Raw genomic sequence first — 16,794 nt, 5'->3', positions numbered from 1 at the left:
CTGCCTTGAAATATAATCAAATCGCAAATTTGTATTTATAACTTCATTTACCCATCAGTTTTCCCATCGTCTTCTTGTTACCTCTCCTGTCACTAACCACTAGTAATACAAGAAAACTTAGCCACATATTATCTGGAATTAGCTGGAAGTTTTAGGCTCCAGGAATGGAATTTGGAAAGATCTTTGTTTTATAGGCCTGTGTTGTCACCCCTTCTTGTGGGCCTACAAATGGTATTTTTAAGATAAACTTAAAATTGACTCATTTTAATCCTGGATAATAGGTACAAATCTAGAGTAAGTGAAGATACAAGTTACCAAATCTCTAGCTATACCAGAAATAGTTTGCCTATTAATTCAGCTTGGTATAGGAAAGTCAAAGTACACAGGATGTACATATAGTTATAAATTAAGTTAATGATGCCATTTAAGAAGACTCAGCATTAAAAGAGACATAATTAACAAAATCCTGCAAACCTATTCCTATTTGGTCATCCATAACTTCTCTTTCTGGTAACTACCTCTTTGTTTTTGTTTTCTAGCCATTATGATAAAAGAATGGAAGAAGATACAGATTATAGAATCAGATTTAGTTCTTTGTGTTTCTTTAATGATCATGTTGGATTTCATGGCACTATAAAAAGCTCACCAAGTGACTTTATTGTTACTGAAATTGATGAACAGGGACAGTTAGTTAATAAGACCATTGATGAGCCTATTTTCAAGATTAATGAAATACAACCTGAACCAAATAATTTTCCCAAAAAACCAAAACTAGATCTTCAAAATCTGTCCTTTGAAGATGGAAGAAAGCAAGAAGTTAATACTTTGGTTAAGTACACTGATGGTGACCAAAATCATCAGTCTGGTTCAGAAAAGGAAGATACTATTAGTGATGGAACTTCCGAATGTGAAGAAAAAGCTGATGTTTTAAGCTCCTTTTTAGATGAAAAAACTCATGATTTACTGAATCATTTTGCTTGTGGTATAAAAGAGAAGTGGCTTTCTAAAACAGAGCTAATTGGACCACCTCCTGAATTCTCAATAGGCAGAATCCTTGACAAAAACCAGAGGGCTAGTTTACATAGTGGCATTAGGCAGAAATTTCCGTTTTTAATAACTGTAGGAAAAAACAGTGAAATTATTGTAAAACCAAATCTTGAGTATAAAGAACTTTGTCATTTGGTGTCAGAAGAGGAAGCTTTTGACTTTTTTAAATATTTGGATGCAAAGAAAGAAAATTCCAAATTTACCTTTAAACCTGATGCAAACAAAGGCCACAGAAAAGCTGTCCACCATTTTGTCAACAAAAAGTTTGGAAACCTTGTGGAAACCAAATCTTTTTCTGAAATGAATTGCAGTGCTGGTAATTCAAATGTGGTGGTCACAGTAAGATTTCGGGAAAAAGCACACAAGCGTGGGAAAAGGCCGCTTACTGAATGCCAAGGAGGAAAAGTTATATATACAGGTAATTTAATAAATCATGATACATTTTCTTGGATGAGCTTAGTTAAATGTAAAATTGTGAAAATAATTTGAATAGACTTGGCTAGCGAGATTGGAAAGAATATATGCTTTACCTGCAGGGAGAGGAATTGCTGATAAGTAATTTAAGCAACTCTAGGAATTCTTATTTATTCTGTTACTTAGTGGAAGATGATAAAACCTTTCAAATTACACTGAATATAAAAATTAGCCTTACTGATAACCTAGGCATTCATATTAGCCTAGTCACAAATGTATAAAGTTGAAGCAGTTGGTTTGTGTTTAATACGTTTTATTGAAGGTAAATCTTGACTTCGTATTTTTGAAGTCATCTCAATTAAAATTAAGTTCTTGGAGATGAGAATAATATATTTACTATGCTTGGGAAAGTGAAGAGATACTTTGTAATCCAAAACAAATTATATTTCCCTACCCAGGGTAGGGAACCTGAAAACTTGTTGCCCTGCTAGTCTTCTAGACAACATGTGCTGAAACTTTAGCATGCATATAATCATCAAAAGGTCTTGTTAAAACAGATTTCAGAGCCCCATTCTCAGTTTCTGATTCTGGAGCATTCACAAATTCACAGGCAATGTTTTTTTGCTGGTCTGGGGGACTACATTTTGAGAATCATGGTTTTAGGGTTTGTGTTTAATTCCCAGGGTGAATGGAACTGATGAATTCTCACTGTAAAAGTCCAGCTGATCATGTTTAATTGGCCTCAATTCTACTTAAAGGATGGGAAATGTTTCAGATAATCATATTTAGTAAGTTTATTTACCAAGGTATTTTAAGATAAAACCAGCAACTTACATTTGCACAGTTACACAGAAATAGGATGGTATTTCTACAGGTACTAATGAAAAGAGTGTGGACCTTGGAACTATGTGGGTTTGATGTTATATTATGACCTTTAGTTCACAAAAAGACTTATGAAAATTTTTAACAACTTTAAGTTTTGATTTCACAAATATAAAAATGGGAAGAATAATACCATGTGTAAGTTACTTAGTAATTCATAACTTTGGGTTGCACTTGAAAAATGGGGTATAGGAAAGCCTGACTCACAATGATATTCTAAGGATTAAATGAAATAATGAAATTGCTTACTACAGAATAGTTACTTAAATGTTAGTGTCTTTTATTTCTTTCCCTTCTGATAATTTCTGTCTGGTCATGTATGTATTAAATATATATGTGTGCATGTGTGTGTGCATGTATAACTTGACATATTAGGCATATGGTAAGTGTTAACAGATATATCTATTTTGAAGGAAAAAGAATACTAGCTTTACACATAGAGAGAGGAATTGCTGGTTAGTGATTTAAGCAGCTCTAGGAATTCTTATTTATTTTGTGCTGCTTGAAATTCTAACAATATTAATTTGGGTTAATGAGTAAAAAAAACTGTAGGAACTTTGTTAGTTTATTTTAGTTATCTAAAGTTGTGAATTGTTGGAGGCATATGTTAAAAGGAGGGATGATGGTTCAAAAAACATTTTATTTTTAATTTTTATATTTTAATTTTTTCACCATCCATATTCATTAAACAGTCCCTCCTTCTCTCCACCTCTTGGCAATCACCGTTTTGCATTCTGTCTTTATGGATTAGATAACTCTAGGTATTGCATGTAAGTGGAATCGTACAGTATTTGTCTTTTTGTAATGGGCTTACTTCACTTAGCATGTTTTTGAGATTCATTCATGTTGTAGCATTATGTTAGAATTTCCTTCCCTTTTAAGGCTGAATAATTCCCCATGGTAGGTGTATGCCACATTTTGTTTACCCATTCGTCTGCCAGTGGATGCAGTATAATGGTCAATAAAGCACACATGATATTTGATTTAGAAGCATTCAGCCTTGGGACTTGGAAAGAATTTGAGGGAAAATGTGGATGTGAGGTGATTTCTGAGGCTAGGTTATAAAGTATTGTACTTTTTGTCATGTTCTTGTATTGCTCACTCTGGGGAAAGCCAGCTACTGTACTATGAGGATGGATACTCAAGCAGCCCTTTGGACAGGGCCTAGTACTTCATGCCAACAGCCAGTACCAATCGGCCAGCCATGTGAATGACCCCCTTTGGAAATGGATCCTCCAATTTCTTTCGGACTTTAAAATAACTGCAGCCCTAGCCATATCTAACTGCATACAACTTCATGAGAGCCTGAGCTAGAACCACCAAACCAAACTGTTCTTGAAGTCCTGATGCACAGAAACTGCAGGAGATAAATGAATACTGTAAGCCACTAAAGTTTAAGGTGACTTGTTACATAACAACAAATAATACATAGCATTTAACATTTGACATGCACAAATTACTGATCAGCAACAAACTCAAGGAACCACGTATGCAGATTTCTGGAACTCCTTCTTTGCAAAGCTTTGTCTTATCTGGTACTCTCCCTGTGAATTCCAGCCTACTCAGCATTCCTGAATTCCAATATCTAGCCTCTTAACTCAGCAATGTAAAAAGACAAATGTAAATCAATTAAATATTTTAAATTGGGACTACAAATTTCATTCTCTTAAACATTCAAGTGTGTACAGTTTTATGTAGATACAGATTAATAATATGAATTTGATTTTCTAAAATATATTTCTATACTAAATTCTAAATCTTAATGGGTGAAAAAAATGCTTATCCACCTAGGCTACTATCAGCAACAAACTGGTATCTCAGACAAGTTGGGGATTTCTTTTAAACTGCTGAGTTTTTTGAATGACATGTCTAAAACTGTCAGGGTGAATGGCCGCTGCTGTTGAACCTTCAAGAATGCATAGAAGTAAGACACATAATAAATGGAGGGAACACATTTTATTTTTTAATTTTTATTTTAGTTTCAGGGCATACCTGTGCAGGTTTGTTACAAGGGCATATTGTGTGATGCTGAGGTTTGGGGTACAATTGAACCCATTACCCAGGTAGTGAGCATAGTACCCAATAGGTAGTTTTTCAGTCTATGCCATTCCTCCCTCCTACCTCTTATAGACCCATTTTTATGTCCATGTGTACCCAGTGTTTAGCTCCTACTTATAAGTGAGAACATGAGGTATTTGGTTTTCTGCTCCTTTGTTAATCTGCTTAGGATAACGGCCTCCAGTGGCATCCATGTTGCTGCAAGGGACATGAGTCTGCTCTTTTTAATGGCTGTGTAGTATTTCATGGTGTACATGTACGACTTTTTTTTTTCTTTGAAACAGGGTCTCTGTCACTCCTTCAACCAGGCTGAAAAGCAGTGGCACCATCATGGCTTGCTACTTCCCCAATCTCGTAGGCTAAAGCAGTCTTCCCACTTCAGCCCCCTGCATAGCTGTAACCACTGGCGTGTGCTACCACACCTGGCTAACATTTTAATTTTTTGTAGAGGGTCTCCATATGTTGACCAGCCTAGTCTTAGATAGCTTGCTCTTGTAATCCTTCCACCTCAGCCTCTCAGAGTGCTAGGATTACAGGCATGAACCACTGTACCCAGCTACATTTTCTTTATCAGATCTACTGTAATTGGGCACCTGGGTTGATTCCACATCTTTGCTATTCTGAATAGTTCTGTGGTGAACATAGAAGGGGAACACATGTTTTAGACAGAGGACTTAGATGTACAAATGTACAAAACTGCTGAAGGCTCTTGAAATCCAGGAATTACAAGAAGTTCTCTGTGGCAGGGTCATAGGACATAAGAAGGGAAGTGGTGCACTTGGAGTCTGGAAAGGTAGATTTGGGCCAGATATGAATGGCAGATTAAGGAATTTGGATTTTTTGCCTAATCCGTTATGCTGATTTTATATTTTCATTAAAAAATACTCCTTACATTAATAGTTTGATTCATTATACTAATCTGTTAGTCAGCTAAGAATGTAACTGATATACAGTAGCTGCTTTTTTTGTAATCTAAGATTTTTTTGTTTCAGCCTTTACCCTACGAAAGGAAAACCTGGAAATGTTTGAAGCAATTGGTTTTTTAGCTATCAAACTTGGTGTGATTCCTTCGGATTTTAGTTATGCAGGCCTTAAAGACAAGAAAGCCATCACCTATCAAACAATGGTTGTTAGAAAAGTGACTCCAGAGAGGTAATAAGATATTACTTTATAAGGCTGACCTTTACTTTCATAGCTCAGAATAATACTGGGAGCATATTAACCTCACTATCAATATTCGTGAATTACAAGTGTATTGAACAGCGCATTCTGCATTCATAAATATCTTCTAAATAGAGATATGTCTTAAGTTTACATTGAAAATATAGGAAGTTTTAGGATTGAAACTTTGACAAGCGGCAGATTTAAATTGTCTAAATTGTTTCTAAACATCTTGTACTGTATTCAAATATGCACTTATATTCAGGAAAGTATCTTATAACTCATGTTTTTCTAATTAATTATATTATGCCTTTATTATCATGGAGCCTTACATTTAAAATAAATCCTTGTTAAGTAGAATGTAAAGTACTCAAATTTAGCTTCTGTCAGCTTAATCAAATTTCATAAATATTTTTATAAATGTAAAAGACATATATTTATTGTAGAAAGTAGAAACAAGTTTTTAAAAAATGAAGTTACTAATAAGCTTACTACTCAGAAGTAACTACAAGAGGTCGAGCACGGTGGTTCACGCCTGTAATCCCAGAACTTTGGGAGGCCGAGGCAGGTGAATCGCTTGAGGTCAGGAGTTCGAGACCAGCCTGGCCAAACATGGTAAAATCCTGTCTCTACCCAAAATACAAAAAATTAGCTGGGTGTGGTGGCACACACCTGTAATCCCAGCTACTCAGGAGGCTGAGGCAGGAGAATTGCTTGAACCTTGGAGGTGGGGGGGTTGCAGTGAGCTGGGATTATGCCACTGCACTCCAGCCTAGATGATAAAATAAGACTGTCTCAAAAAAAAAAGGAAAAAAAAACCTGCAATAACATTTTTTATTTCTCTCTAAACTATTTTCAGAGACTGTATCACACAGAAATGTTTATTTATTTTTTATTTTTTTGAGATGTAATTTTGCTCTTATTTCCCAGACTGCAGTGCAATGGCATAATCCTGGCTCACTATAACCTATGCCTCCTGGGTTCAGGTGATTCTCCTGTGTCAGCCTCCTGAGTAGCTGGGATTACAGGCACCCACCACCATATCTGGCTAATTTTTGTATTTTTAGTAGGCAGGGTTTCACCATGTTGGCCAGGCTGGTCTCGAACTCCTGACCTCAGGTGATCCCCCTGCCTCGGCCTACCAAAGTGCTGGGATTACAGGCCTGAGCCACTGCACCTGGCCAACTTATATATATGAAAATCAAACCATGTATACAATTTATATTTTACTTGATAAAATAATATTGTTAGGTGAAAATTTATATCATGAAATAATTCAAAATTATGTCTATCATAAAGACTAATTTCTTTAACATTCCCTGTTTTTGAAAATTGAAATTCTAGTTTTTCACTGTAAATAATACCATGATTAATATTTTTATACTTAAATCTGTAACTTGTAGATAATTTCCTTAAGATAAACTTCAAAATGTGAATACTGGGTCAAAATTCAGCCTAATTAATGTAATATCAATATATTAATTCTTAGTTAACAGATGTTTAAATATCCACTATATGCAAGTAGACTCTTCTGAGTGCTTCTAAGCTCTTATATGGGTTACAAAAAGAAGTGTATGATTTTGCTTTTGTGGTGAAGAAGAGCAGGATAGGGCAGAAAGAAGGCCTTTAGATGTTAAAATGTATTTAAGATGAAAGCTCTCCTCTTAGGAGGGGAGATTACTTTGATTTAGCTTATCAGTCTGGAATTTTAATTACACTTAAAGTAATAGTAAGGCTTTAGCAGATGCAAAAAACTGGAGATATATTTGCAGGGCAGTACATACAACAGTCTGTCACATATATAATTCCTATAAGGACCATGGAAAATATGGCTATGAAGGAAATTTTATATCAGCCCTTACAGGATCATACAAGTTACTCTAGAAATAGTGAAAAAATCAATTCTTTAGATGTTGGGAAGAATTGAAAGTTTGAGTAAGGTAGTGGTCAGAGTAGAGTTTCAGGAAAATCCTCTGGTGCTAGTGATTTTTCTTAGTATTATTGTTGGGGAAAGAGACTGAGAAAAAAAGGAGCAAAGTTGGGGACAGGAAGATCAGGAGAATTGCTAGGAGCTTCTGTCACTTGAGCTAAGGAGAGAAGTCAGAAGGCCTACATAAGAAGAGTGATAGCATTAGTAATATATGTTCAAGTTTTTAAAATAATTCTGTTAATGTAATCCTATAGTGATGGGTACTAAGCACACATTTGGTAAAATAACATTAACTTCAGAATATTAAAAAAAAAATTATATTAGTAGTCTCCTAGAAGAATACTAATTGCTTGGCAACTGCCACTGAAAACCTTATATTAAAGTAATTTTTAAATGTAAGATTTAACTGAGTTTATATGATTTATTACTTATAGGTTGAAAAATATTGAAAAAGAAATTGAAAAGAAAAGAATGAATGTCTTTAATATTCGGTCTGTAGATGATTCCCTAAGACTTGGTCAGCTCAAAGGAAATCACTTCGATATTGTCATTAGAAATTTAAAAAAACAAATAGATGATTCTGCAAACCTGAGAGAGAGAATTTCAGAGGCAATAGAAAATGTTAAGGTAAGAAAACTTAATTTTAAAAGAGTCCAGGGAAATCTTCACAATCCCTTTTTCTACACTGAGACAAGAGGGGAAGCTTCTTTTTCTTTTGTTATTTTTCATGGGATTTTAAAAAAGTGATAATTGTTTATAGTGATAATTAGGGCCATTTGGCTTATATTTTATTTTTAGCTTAATACATTTTTGTATTTAAATGAAAATATATAAACATGATTTTAAAAATGCAAGGTATGGCGTTCTCTAGAGAAGGGGGATAATCTACATTTATAAGAGAGTTTTTTTTAAGCATCTGCTATATCTATGTAGAGTAGTATCTAGTCAAGGGAATTTATTTTTTGGAAATGTTGATGTATACAAATTATAGATCATACACACTGTATTAGTCCATTCTCATGCTGCTAGTGAAGACATACCTGAGACTGGGTTTAGTTGACTCACATTCAGCATGGCTGGGGAGGCTTCAGGAAACCAACAGTCATGGTAGAAAGGGAAGCAAACACATCCTTCTTCCCATGGTGGCAAGAAGGAGAAGTGCCGAGGAAAGGAGGAAAAGCCCCTTATAAAACCATCAGATATTGTGAGAACTCACTCACTATCCTGAGAATAGATAGCATGGGAGTAAAAACCTTCATGATGCAATCCCACTGGGTCCCTCCCATGACATGTGGAGATTATGGACACTACAATTCAAAATGAGATTTGGGTGGGGACACAGCCAAACCATATCACAAACTTTATTACGTTTTACAGTAAAAAATAACCTAAGTTTATAAATGACATTTTCCAGACATTTAAATGTGCATATACAACTATAATCTTCAAGACTAGATCATCTAGACTGGAGATGAACAACTTTTTTACTGTAAAGGACCTGATAGTAAATATTTTTGACCTTTGAGACATACGGTTCCTCTTGTAGCTAATCTACTGCCATCGTATGGAAGCAGCCACAGATGATATATAAGTGAACGAGCATGGCTGTGTTCCAATAAACGTTATTTACAAAAACAGGTGTTGGACCAGGTTTCATTTGTGGGCTGCAGTAGTTTGCTAATCCCTGATCTAGATGAGTAGTTCTCAACCTGAGGAGCTTTTAAAAAATTTCACCCATTGATCTCTACCCCCGAACCAATTAAAAAAGAACATTTAGGGATGCAGGTTAGGCATTAGTACTTATTTTTTAAAAACTTCTTAGGTGATTCTACTTTAGAGCCAATACCAAGAAACACTGATCTAAATTTCTGACCACAAAGACCTTTTTACACAATTTTATTCCTCTCTAACAGGAAAACAAACAAACAAAAACTGGTTATTAATCTGCCTTGCAGTTAGGAAAATATCTTCCAACTAAAGATCTTTTAAATCCAGCACTTTCATCTGTATATGGAAGTTCTCTGATTGTATACCCTTTATATGTTGTTAGTCTGTTCTCCTGCTGCTATGAAGAAATACCCGGCACTGGGTAATTTATAAAGAAAAGAGGTTTAAGTGACTCACAGTTCCATGTGGCTGAGGAAGCCTTAGGAAACTTACAATCATGGCAGAAGGCAACTCTTCACAGGGTGACAGGAGAGAGAATGAATGTCAGCAGGGGAAATGCCAGACATTTACAGAATCATCAGATCTCATGAGAACTCACTATCATGAGAACAGCATGGGGGAAACTGACCCTATAATTCAGTTACTTCCCACCGGGTCCTTCCCATGACATATGGGGATTGCAATTCAAGATGAGATTTGGTGGGGACACAGCCAAACCACATCGTATGTTATATTATCTTTTTTTCCCTTCACCTACCTAAAATTCTACCTTTTTTTCCCTCAAAAATTATTACTAAAATCATATATCTTTAAAAAGGGTAAAAGTTCCTTTGAACTCTGATAGCATTTATTACCTTTCATTTGTTATTTATGAATATACAACTGCCTGTTACAAAATTCCCATTAGAAACAATCTTAGTTTTAGCCAACTTCCATTAGTTCTCATGATGTGAGAAAGGAATTGAGAAATCCTGAAAATAAGGAGCCTTTGAAGGTTTGTTTCAAGGGGTTACATCTCTGTTATAAACCTTTGTTATAGCTAAGTCATTTGAAGGGTTAGCTTTAAACTCTTCTGGTTATTCTAGGACATCATCTGATGTTACTTTTCCAAATTTGAAATAATTAAAAATATTTAACTATGAGATTTAATTCAGGGAGTACTTATTCTATCTGCAATTAACTTTTTAAATGACATGAGATAAAGATGCAGTTGCTTTTGTACCATGCTGATAACAAACTGGCCCAGCATCTTTTATTAAAAAGTTCTTGGCCGGGCGCGGTGGCTCAAGCCTGTAATCCCAGCACTTTGGGAGGCCAAGGCGGGTGGATCACAAGGTCAAGAGATTGAGACCATCCTGGTCAACATGGTGAAACCCTGTCTAAAAATACAAAAAATTAGCTAGGCATGGTGGCATGTGCCTGTAATCCCAGCTACTCAGGAGGCTGAGGCAGAAGAACTGCCTGAACCCAGGAGGCGGAGGTTGCGGTGAGCCCAGATCGCACCATTGCACTCCAGCCTGGGTAACAAGAGCAAAACTCTGTCTCAAAAAAAAAAAAGTTATCTGGTTGGTACTCAATAATAATTGTTGACTGAAGAAATGCGTACCCTCATAAAGTAAGTGTGGAAGACTCTTACCTTTGAAGAAAGTATCTGGGCCTCATGTTTTCTTTGTGAGCACATGTTTAATGACTAACCAATTTCTTTAATGGTTGCAGTAATAAATTATAATTTTCTATTTCTTCTGAGTAATGGGACAGTTTTAAAACATGGTCTGAAGGGTTTGCCTCCATTAAGAGGTGAATTCTTTATTCCTCCCCTGGAATACAGACTGTTCCAGATGCTGAAATAGCTGGACCGGTAGAGTACTGCTAAAGTGACTCCATTGTCTCAGGTCAGGCTTTAAGAAACTGAGATGAACTAAAGAACAAATGGTTACATAGAAAGGAACCAAGATGTGTGGGGTTTGAAAATAAGCCTGTTCTTTATTCCCAACATCTCCAGACAGTCAGAGAGTCTCAAAATAAGAAAGAGCATCAGGGATCAGATCTGGGTACTAGGTGAACAACTCATATTGGATGTCCAGAACTTTTCTGGCTTTGGGACTGAAAATCCCACATACCAGGAAACTCCTCAGTAACATGAATGGAACGTTGACATATTTTTAAAGTTTCCTTCACTGGTTTTTATGTTCTAACTTCTAATTCTGTGTTTTCTCTCCTATTGTTTAATTGCATAGCATTTTTCAGACTATTGGGTCTCTATGTGCATACTGCTGATTACAGACTTCTTGTATTAAAATAGATATGAAGAGAAAAATCCAGTTACGTATTTTGACACATATTGTATTTGAAAACTCTTAATTTGTTGATTATTTTGTATACATAGAAAAAAGGCTTTGTGAATTACTATGGACCACAGAGATTTGGGAAGGGAAGGAAAGTTCACACAGACCGAATTGGACTAGCTTTGCTGAAGAATGAAATGGTATGGATTTTGAAAAATGTAATCTTATCTATTTCTGTCAGTTATACTTATTACATAATCCAGCCTCTTGCTTTCATAACTGTAGCATATAAATGCATATAAACACACACATACAAAATATATTATATCACTGAACATTTAGTAAGCTGCTCCTATGTCCTTGGTATCACATTACAAGAAAGCCAAATGTGTGAGTGTCCTTGTAGTTAGTACATATTTGAGATTTGACACAGAAATGACTATCACTTTCAATTTTAGTGAACTGAATAGAAGATTTAGAGGAAATTTTGACCCTGCTATCCCAGAAATCAGGTATCAGATCATATAAAAGATAGGAATCCACGTAAGTTCAGAGACTAAAAAGGGAGCAGCAAATTTGAAAACAAAATCTGACTAGTCCAAAATGAAACTGAAACTGCATGTTACAACTAAGAAGCTGCATTTGCTGAAATATTAAAAGCATATGTATATATGCTTTTATATTTATATATATAATTACATATTTTTACATTAAAATGGAGTGCACATAATGGAGGAAAACTATAAAAATTACATATTTAAACAAGTACAAGATTATTCTTATAATAGTATCTTGTTCACTCACATGTGTTCTAATATCATGTATTGACTGGAAGAGAAAGAAACAGTAAAAGGATTTGTGAGAAGCATAGCGCATTAAACATCATCTTACATATCAAGGAATATTCAGAGCTGAGAATTTAGACCACATCTGCAAATCCGTAGTTAGTTCTGGGCTTCACATTTCAAAGGGGATTTTGCAACTGGAATATAACTGATATGGTAAAGAATCTAGCAATGTTTACCTCAGCAGTGGTTCTTCAGTCTATAAAACTCTGAAAATTAACTTGCAAAATATTAAAAATGTTGTTATATGGAAGATGAACTTAATCTTTTGGGGCCTGTGGGATGCAGCATATGTTCTACTTGAGTTCTGCCATTTTGTCACGTGTGTTACTATGGGTACACAACTTTCCCAAGTTGTTTAACTTTTCCAAGCCTCAGTTTTCTTATCTGTAAAATGGAGATAGCATGTATTTATTTAAGAGTCCTGTAGCCCAGCATAAAAAAATACTTTTTCTTAACAATTGTTCAACTAACTGGAATGTCCTGTTTCTTATAACATTTAAGCAAAAGCTAGATGGCTACCTTTTTCCCTCTTTCAAACCTCATATTATATGCTCTTGAATTTTTTAAAAATTTTGCTTTAGTAGTAATAATCAACTATTGCTGTGTAATAAATTACCCCCAAATGCAGTGGCTTAAGACAACAAGCATGTATTATCTCAGTTTCTGAGAGTCAGGAATCTAGGAGCAGCTTAGCTGAGTGATTCTGGATGAGGGTCCCTCATGAGGCTGCAGTGACACTATTGGCCAGGGCTATACTCGCTGAAGACTTGACTGGGATGGAGAATCTGCTTCCAAGCTCATGCTCATGGCTGTTGGCAGGAGACTTTACTTTCTTGCTTTAAGACTACTTGAGGCATGCTTCCCCTAGAGAGATAAGTCCAAGGATGCAAAGGGGCGAGAGACAACAGATACTGCAGTGTCTTTTGTAACCTAGTGTAAGAAATGGCCTACTTTTACTTCTGTCTTTTGGCCATACCAACCAACCTTGATAAGTGTAGAAGAAGACTACACCATGTGTGAGGACCAAGTGACAGAGAGCATTGAAGGGCATCTTAGAGGCTGGTTCCTGTGGCTAAAAAGCTATGTCTTCTTTCCTCTGCCTGAAGCACCCTCTCCCCAACTGTATATTATTTAGGTCTCAATTTAAATATTCTCATTCTACTCCCCAATAAAAAGTGAATTCCTCTTATTTTGTGATCCTGTACCCATGTTGGGCTTCCCATCTTAAGTTTTTAAATATTTTATTGTTATTGCTTATTGAATTTTATCAGTAGGCAGTAAATTTTATTTGGGCAGAGACCATGTCTCTTTTACTCAATGCTCTGTCTCTAATAACCTACACAGTACCTAGCACATAGTAGATACCTAATCATATTTGTTTGAATAAATGAATACTGTAAAAGAAAAGTGTGTGGGGAATTGGGTTGAATAACCTATTTAAGATTCTTTGCTACTCTAAGACAAGCTTTAAAAATAAATCTGAATGCTAGAGTTAGTGATAAAATACACAAACTAGTAGATAATTATTTTTTTAAAAAAGGAACATCTTTTAATCTATTTGGGATTTAAAATAAAATATTAAATTTGGCAATTTTTTCATTAAGGTTTTGGCATTTAATTTTAAGACCAAAGAATTCAGGAAATTGAGCACACAAATGAAATTAAGGGCTTGCCATTCCCCTCTGATTGCTACTTTCCTATTTTCATCATGTGCTTTGGTCAAGTCTGAGATTTGTGTCATTATTTTACCCTTATATTCTTAGCTCAAGAATAGAGACAAAGGATGACAGAAGTGTAGGTTATTCTGCCATCTGCCAATGACAATAGAATTTACACTGTGCACTTACTTTGATAGCACTCTCATTGATATAACCTCCAATTTTTGTTTCTTTCTATGTTTTGTCTTATGCATCCTTTTTGGTTTTAAGGGAGAACCATCTTTTAAAAATTTCCAGTATACTTTTCTTCTTCAAGGGCTTCTAAATCTTGAGGAATAAAAAAGTCAGTTAAGTTTTTTGTGGCTATGAAATGGGTGAAACATAACTTTAATTTATTTAATCCTAACCTGAAAGTTATAGCTGTGTTTTCTTTGGAAAGTTCTGAGGCTTCTTTTTAAATGTTATCTTTCTGAGCGATTTTCTTTACTTTTGCTCTGGGAGTGAGGCATTCTACATCTCCAGAGCTACTTCTTTTTCTCTTCCCTTTTCTGACTCAGGTAAGCTGGATACTTAAACTCTTTCTTTTCTTTTTCTTTTTCTTTGAGGGTTGTCTTTGGGGTTCACTAGTTTCTACGTCCGAGCCCTCAGAGTGGCTGTTGATCTTTTCTTTTTACAGAGGCTTGCATTTCTTGTGTCCATATTTAACTCTTTGACATGTACATTGTCTTCCTTTTTCATTTGGCCTTTCTTGTTTTTTTCTTTTTTTCTTCTATAACAGTACAAACATTGGTTTAATTTTACTCTGATTACAGCCATTTAAATTGTAATATTTTCACATGCATCTATTTCAATATTAAACAAATATGTAATATTTATTTTTAGGCCAGAAGGGGCTTAGTTTCCACTGTCTTAGGAAATATGCCAGGTTTTCTTGGTGCTTCTTCTGATGGGTTGTTAAGAAATTGAAATGATTACAAAAAAGTTGTACTATGTATAATATTTGCTAATTTTTTTTGCTTTTGGAAACAGTATTAAAAATAAGGATTTAATACGTTTAGCCTAAGCTTCTTAGAATTCTTACACCTTACTAAGAATGTCAACACATTTTAAAATTAATATTTTAAAAAATTACAAAAGTAGAATTATGGAAGTTATAGCAAAATACTTTTTTCCGTCCATATTTTAAAGCTATATATGAAGTTATTTCATGCAGGAGATTTATTTCTACATTTAACGTTGACTATCTAATTTTTGAAAGCCTAAAGAGAACGTTGCAGCTTCAAGTATAATTTATTAAATGCCTATTCTTTTAGGATGCTAGAGAATTTGCATCTTTTTTTAAAAAAGTAATTTGACATTTTTATTAACACATGTTTACTTGCTTGATTTTTCAAGGCAAAAGCCATAAAATTGTTTCTTACACCAGAAGACTTGGATGATCCTGTAAATAGAGCAAAGAAGTATTATCTTCAAACTGGTATTTAAGTTTCTTTATCCCATACATAGCCATGCAGATACAGATATACCTACAAATGTTTTATCAGGAGGAGAGCATTTATTGTAACATAATGTGATAAGAAATAGATTACAGTAGGCTGGGTGTAGTGGTTCATGCCTATAATCCCAGCAATTTGGGAAGCTGAGGCAGGTGGATCACCTGAGGTCAAGAGTTTGAGACCAGCCTGACCAACACGGAGAAACCCCGTCTCTACTAAAAATACAAAATTAGCTGGTCGTGGTGGTACATGCCTGTAGTCCCAGCTACTTGAGAATTGCTTGAACCCAGGAGATGGAGGTTGCTGTGAGCTGAGATGGCATCATTGCACTCCAGCCTGGGCAACAGGAGCGAAACTCAGTCTCAAAAACAAAGAAAGAAAGAAAGAAATAGATTACAGTATGTTACATACTGAATATTTTCATTAAATGACTTACACGCTTCGTTTTCAGTCAGATTTGTAAGTTTTTTCATCTGTGCTAACTCTTGTTTAGGGGTAGGGATAGTGAAGAGATATAGTTTCTTTGCTTTTCTTGGCTGAAATCCTCTGAAGACAGAGGAGTTCCAAATTCTAATTTGGCACCGATGGCAATATAATTAATTGCAGCTGGGGAGATGCAAACTTAAATAAATAGAAGTTCATTTATGATTTTCCAAACTTTATGCATTGTTTTCAATCTACTTGCCAGTTAGCCCTGTCAGTGTTTAAAACTTTAGGTCAATATGACGGAATATATATAGGATGCTTGATGAAAACCACTAAGGAACCGTTGTTATGAGTGTGGCTGGAGTCAGACTGTAAGGGTTTAACGCTCACTTTAATATTTCGCAACTGTATGATCTTGTGCGAGTGATTTGACGTCATTGTGTTAGTTTCCTTGTCTGTAAATTGAAGCAAATCACAGTACCTACAGGGGTATTATGAGATTTAGATATGAAAATGGATGTAATGTTCTTGGAATAATGCCTCGCATATACTACATATGGATAAATATTACCTTTATTTAAATAATAAAAACAGCAACTACCCCACTTCAGATTCATTCAGATATCTGACTGACATACTGAATTTCACTTACATTGAAATAAAGGATGTCAGTTTTCAGATATTTATTTGTTATCTTTAATTATGTACATATTACACATGTGCAGTTACTCACAGGAAAGTAGTATTTTTGTGCCACTCCACAATGTGTAAAACAGTGTAGGCACTTCTAACTGTTGTGAGTAATTTAAGTAATACTAAGGAAAATTCAAAGTGACTTGTTTGTGTCTGTTGTAGAGTCCCTAGAAGATAATTTCCTTATGGTAATGATTCTTAAACATTCATATGCATAAGAAACACCTG

General features: G+C 35.0%; 1 protein-coding gene across 5 annotated transcripts in view; it reads left to right on the top strand.

The window, feature by feature from the left end:
- The window catches only part of PUS7L (pseudouridine synthase 7 like), a 28,534-nt gene that overhangs the window by 2,682 nt on the left and 9,058 nt on the right, over positions 1-16,794 (top strand). For 2 of the 5 annotated variants that reach the window (XM_074403154.1, XM_010352271.3), the window contains exons 2-6: positions 540-1,465; positions 5,394-5,553; positions 7,927-8,119; positions 11,547-11,645; positions 15,347-15,428. In XM_074403154.1, the coding sequence (XP_074259255.1) occupies positions 556-1,465; positions 5,394-5,553; positions 7,927-8,119; positions 11,547-11,645; positions 15,347-15,428 (1,444 nt within the window). In that variant the 5' untranslated portion in view covers positions 540-555. The other 3 variants (XM_074403155.1, XM_039461776.2, XM_074403156.1) reach the window with 3 other exon arrangements.

This window comes from Saimiri boliviensis, chromosome 7 (assembly GCF_048565385.1).
Source record: "Saimiri boliviensis isolate mSaiBol1 chromosome 7, mSaiBol1.pri, whole genome shotgun sequence".
NCBI lineage: Eukaryota > Metazoa > Chordata > Mammalia > Primates > Cebidae > Saimiri > Saimiri boliviensis.
The sequence above is the reverse complement of the archived record's forward strand: the minus strand, read 5'-3'. Positions and strand labels throughout refer to the sequence as shown.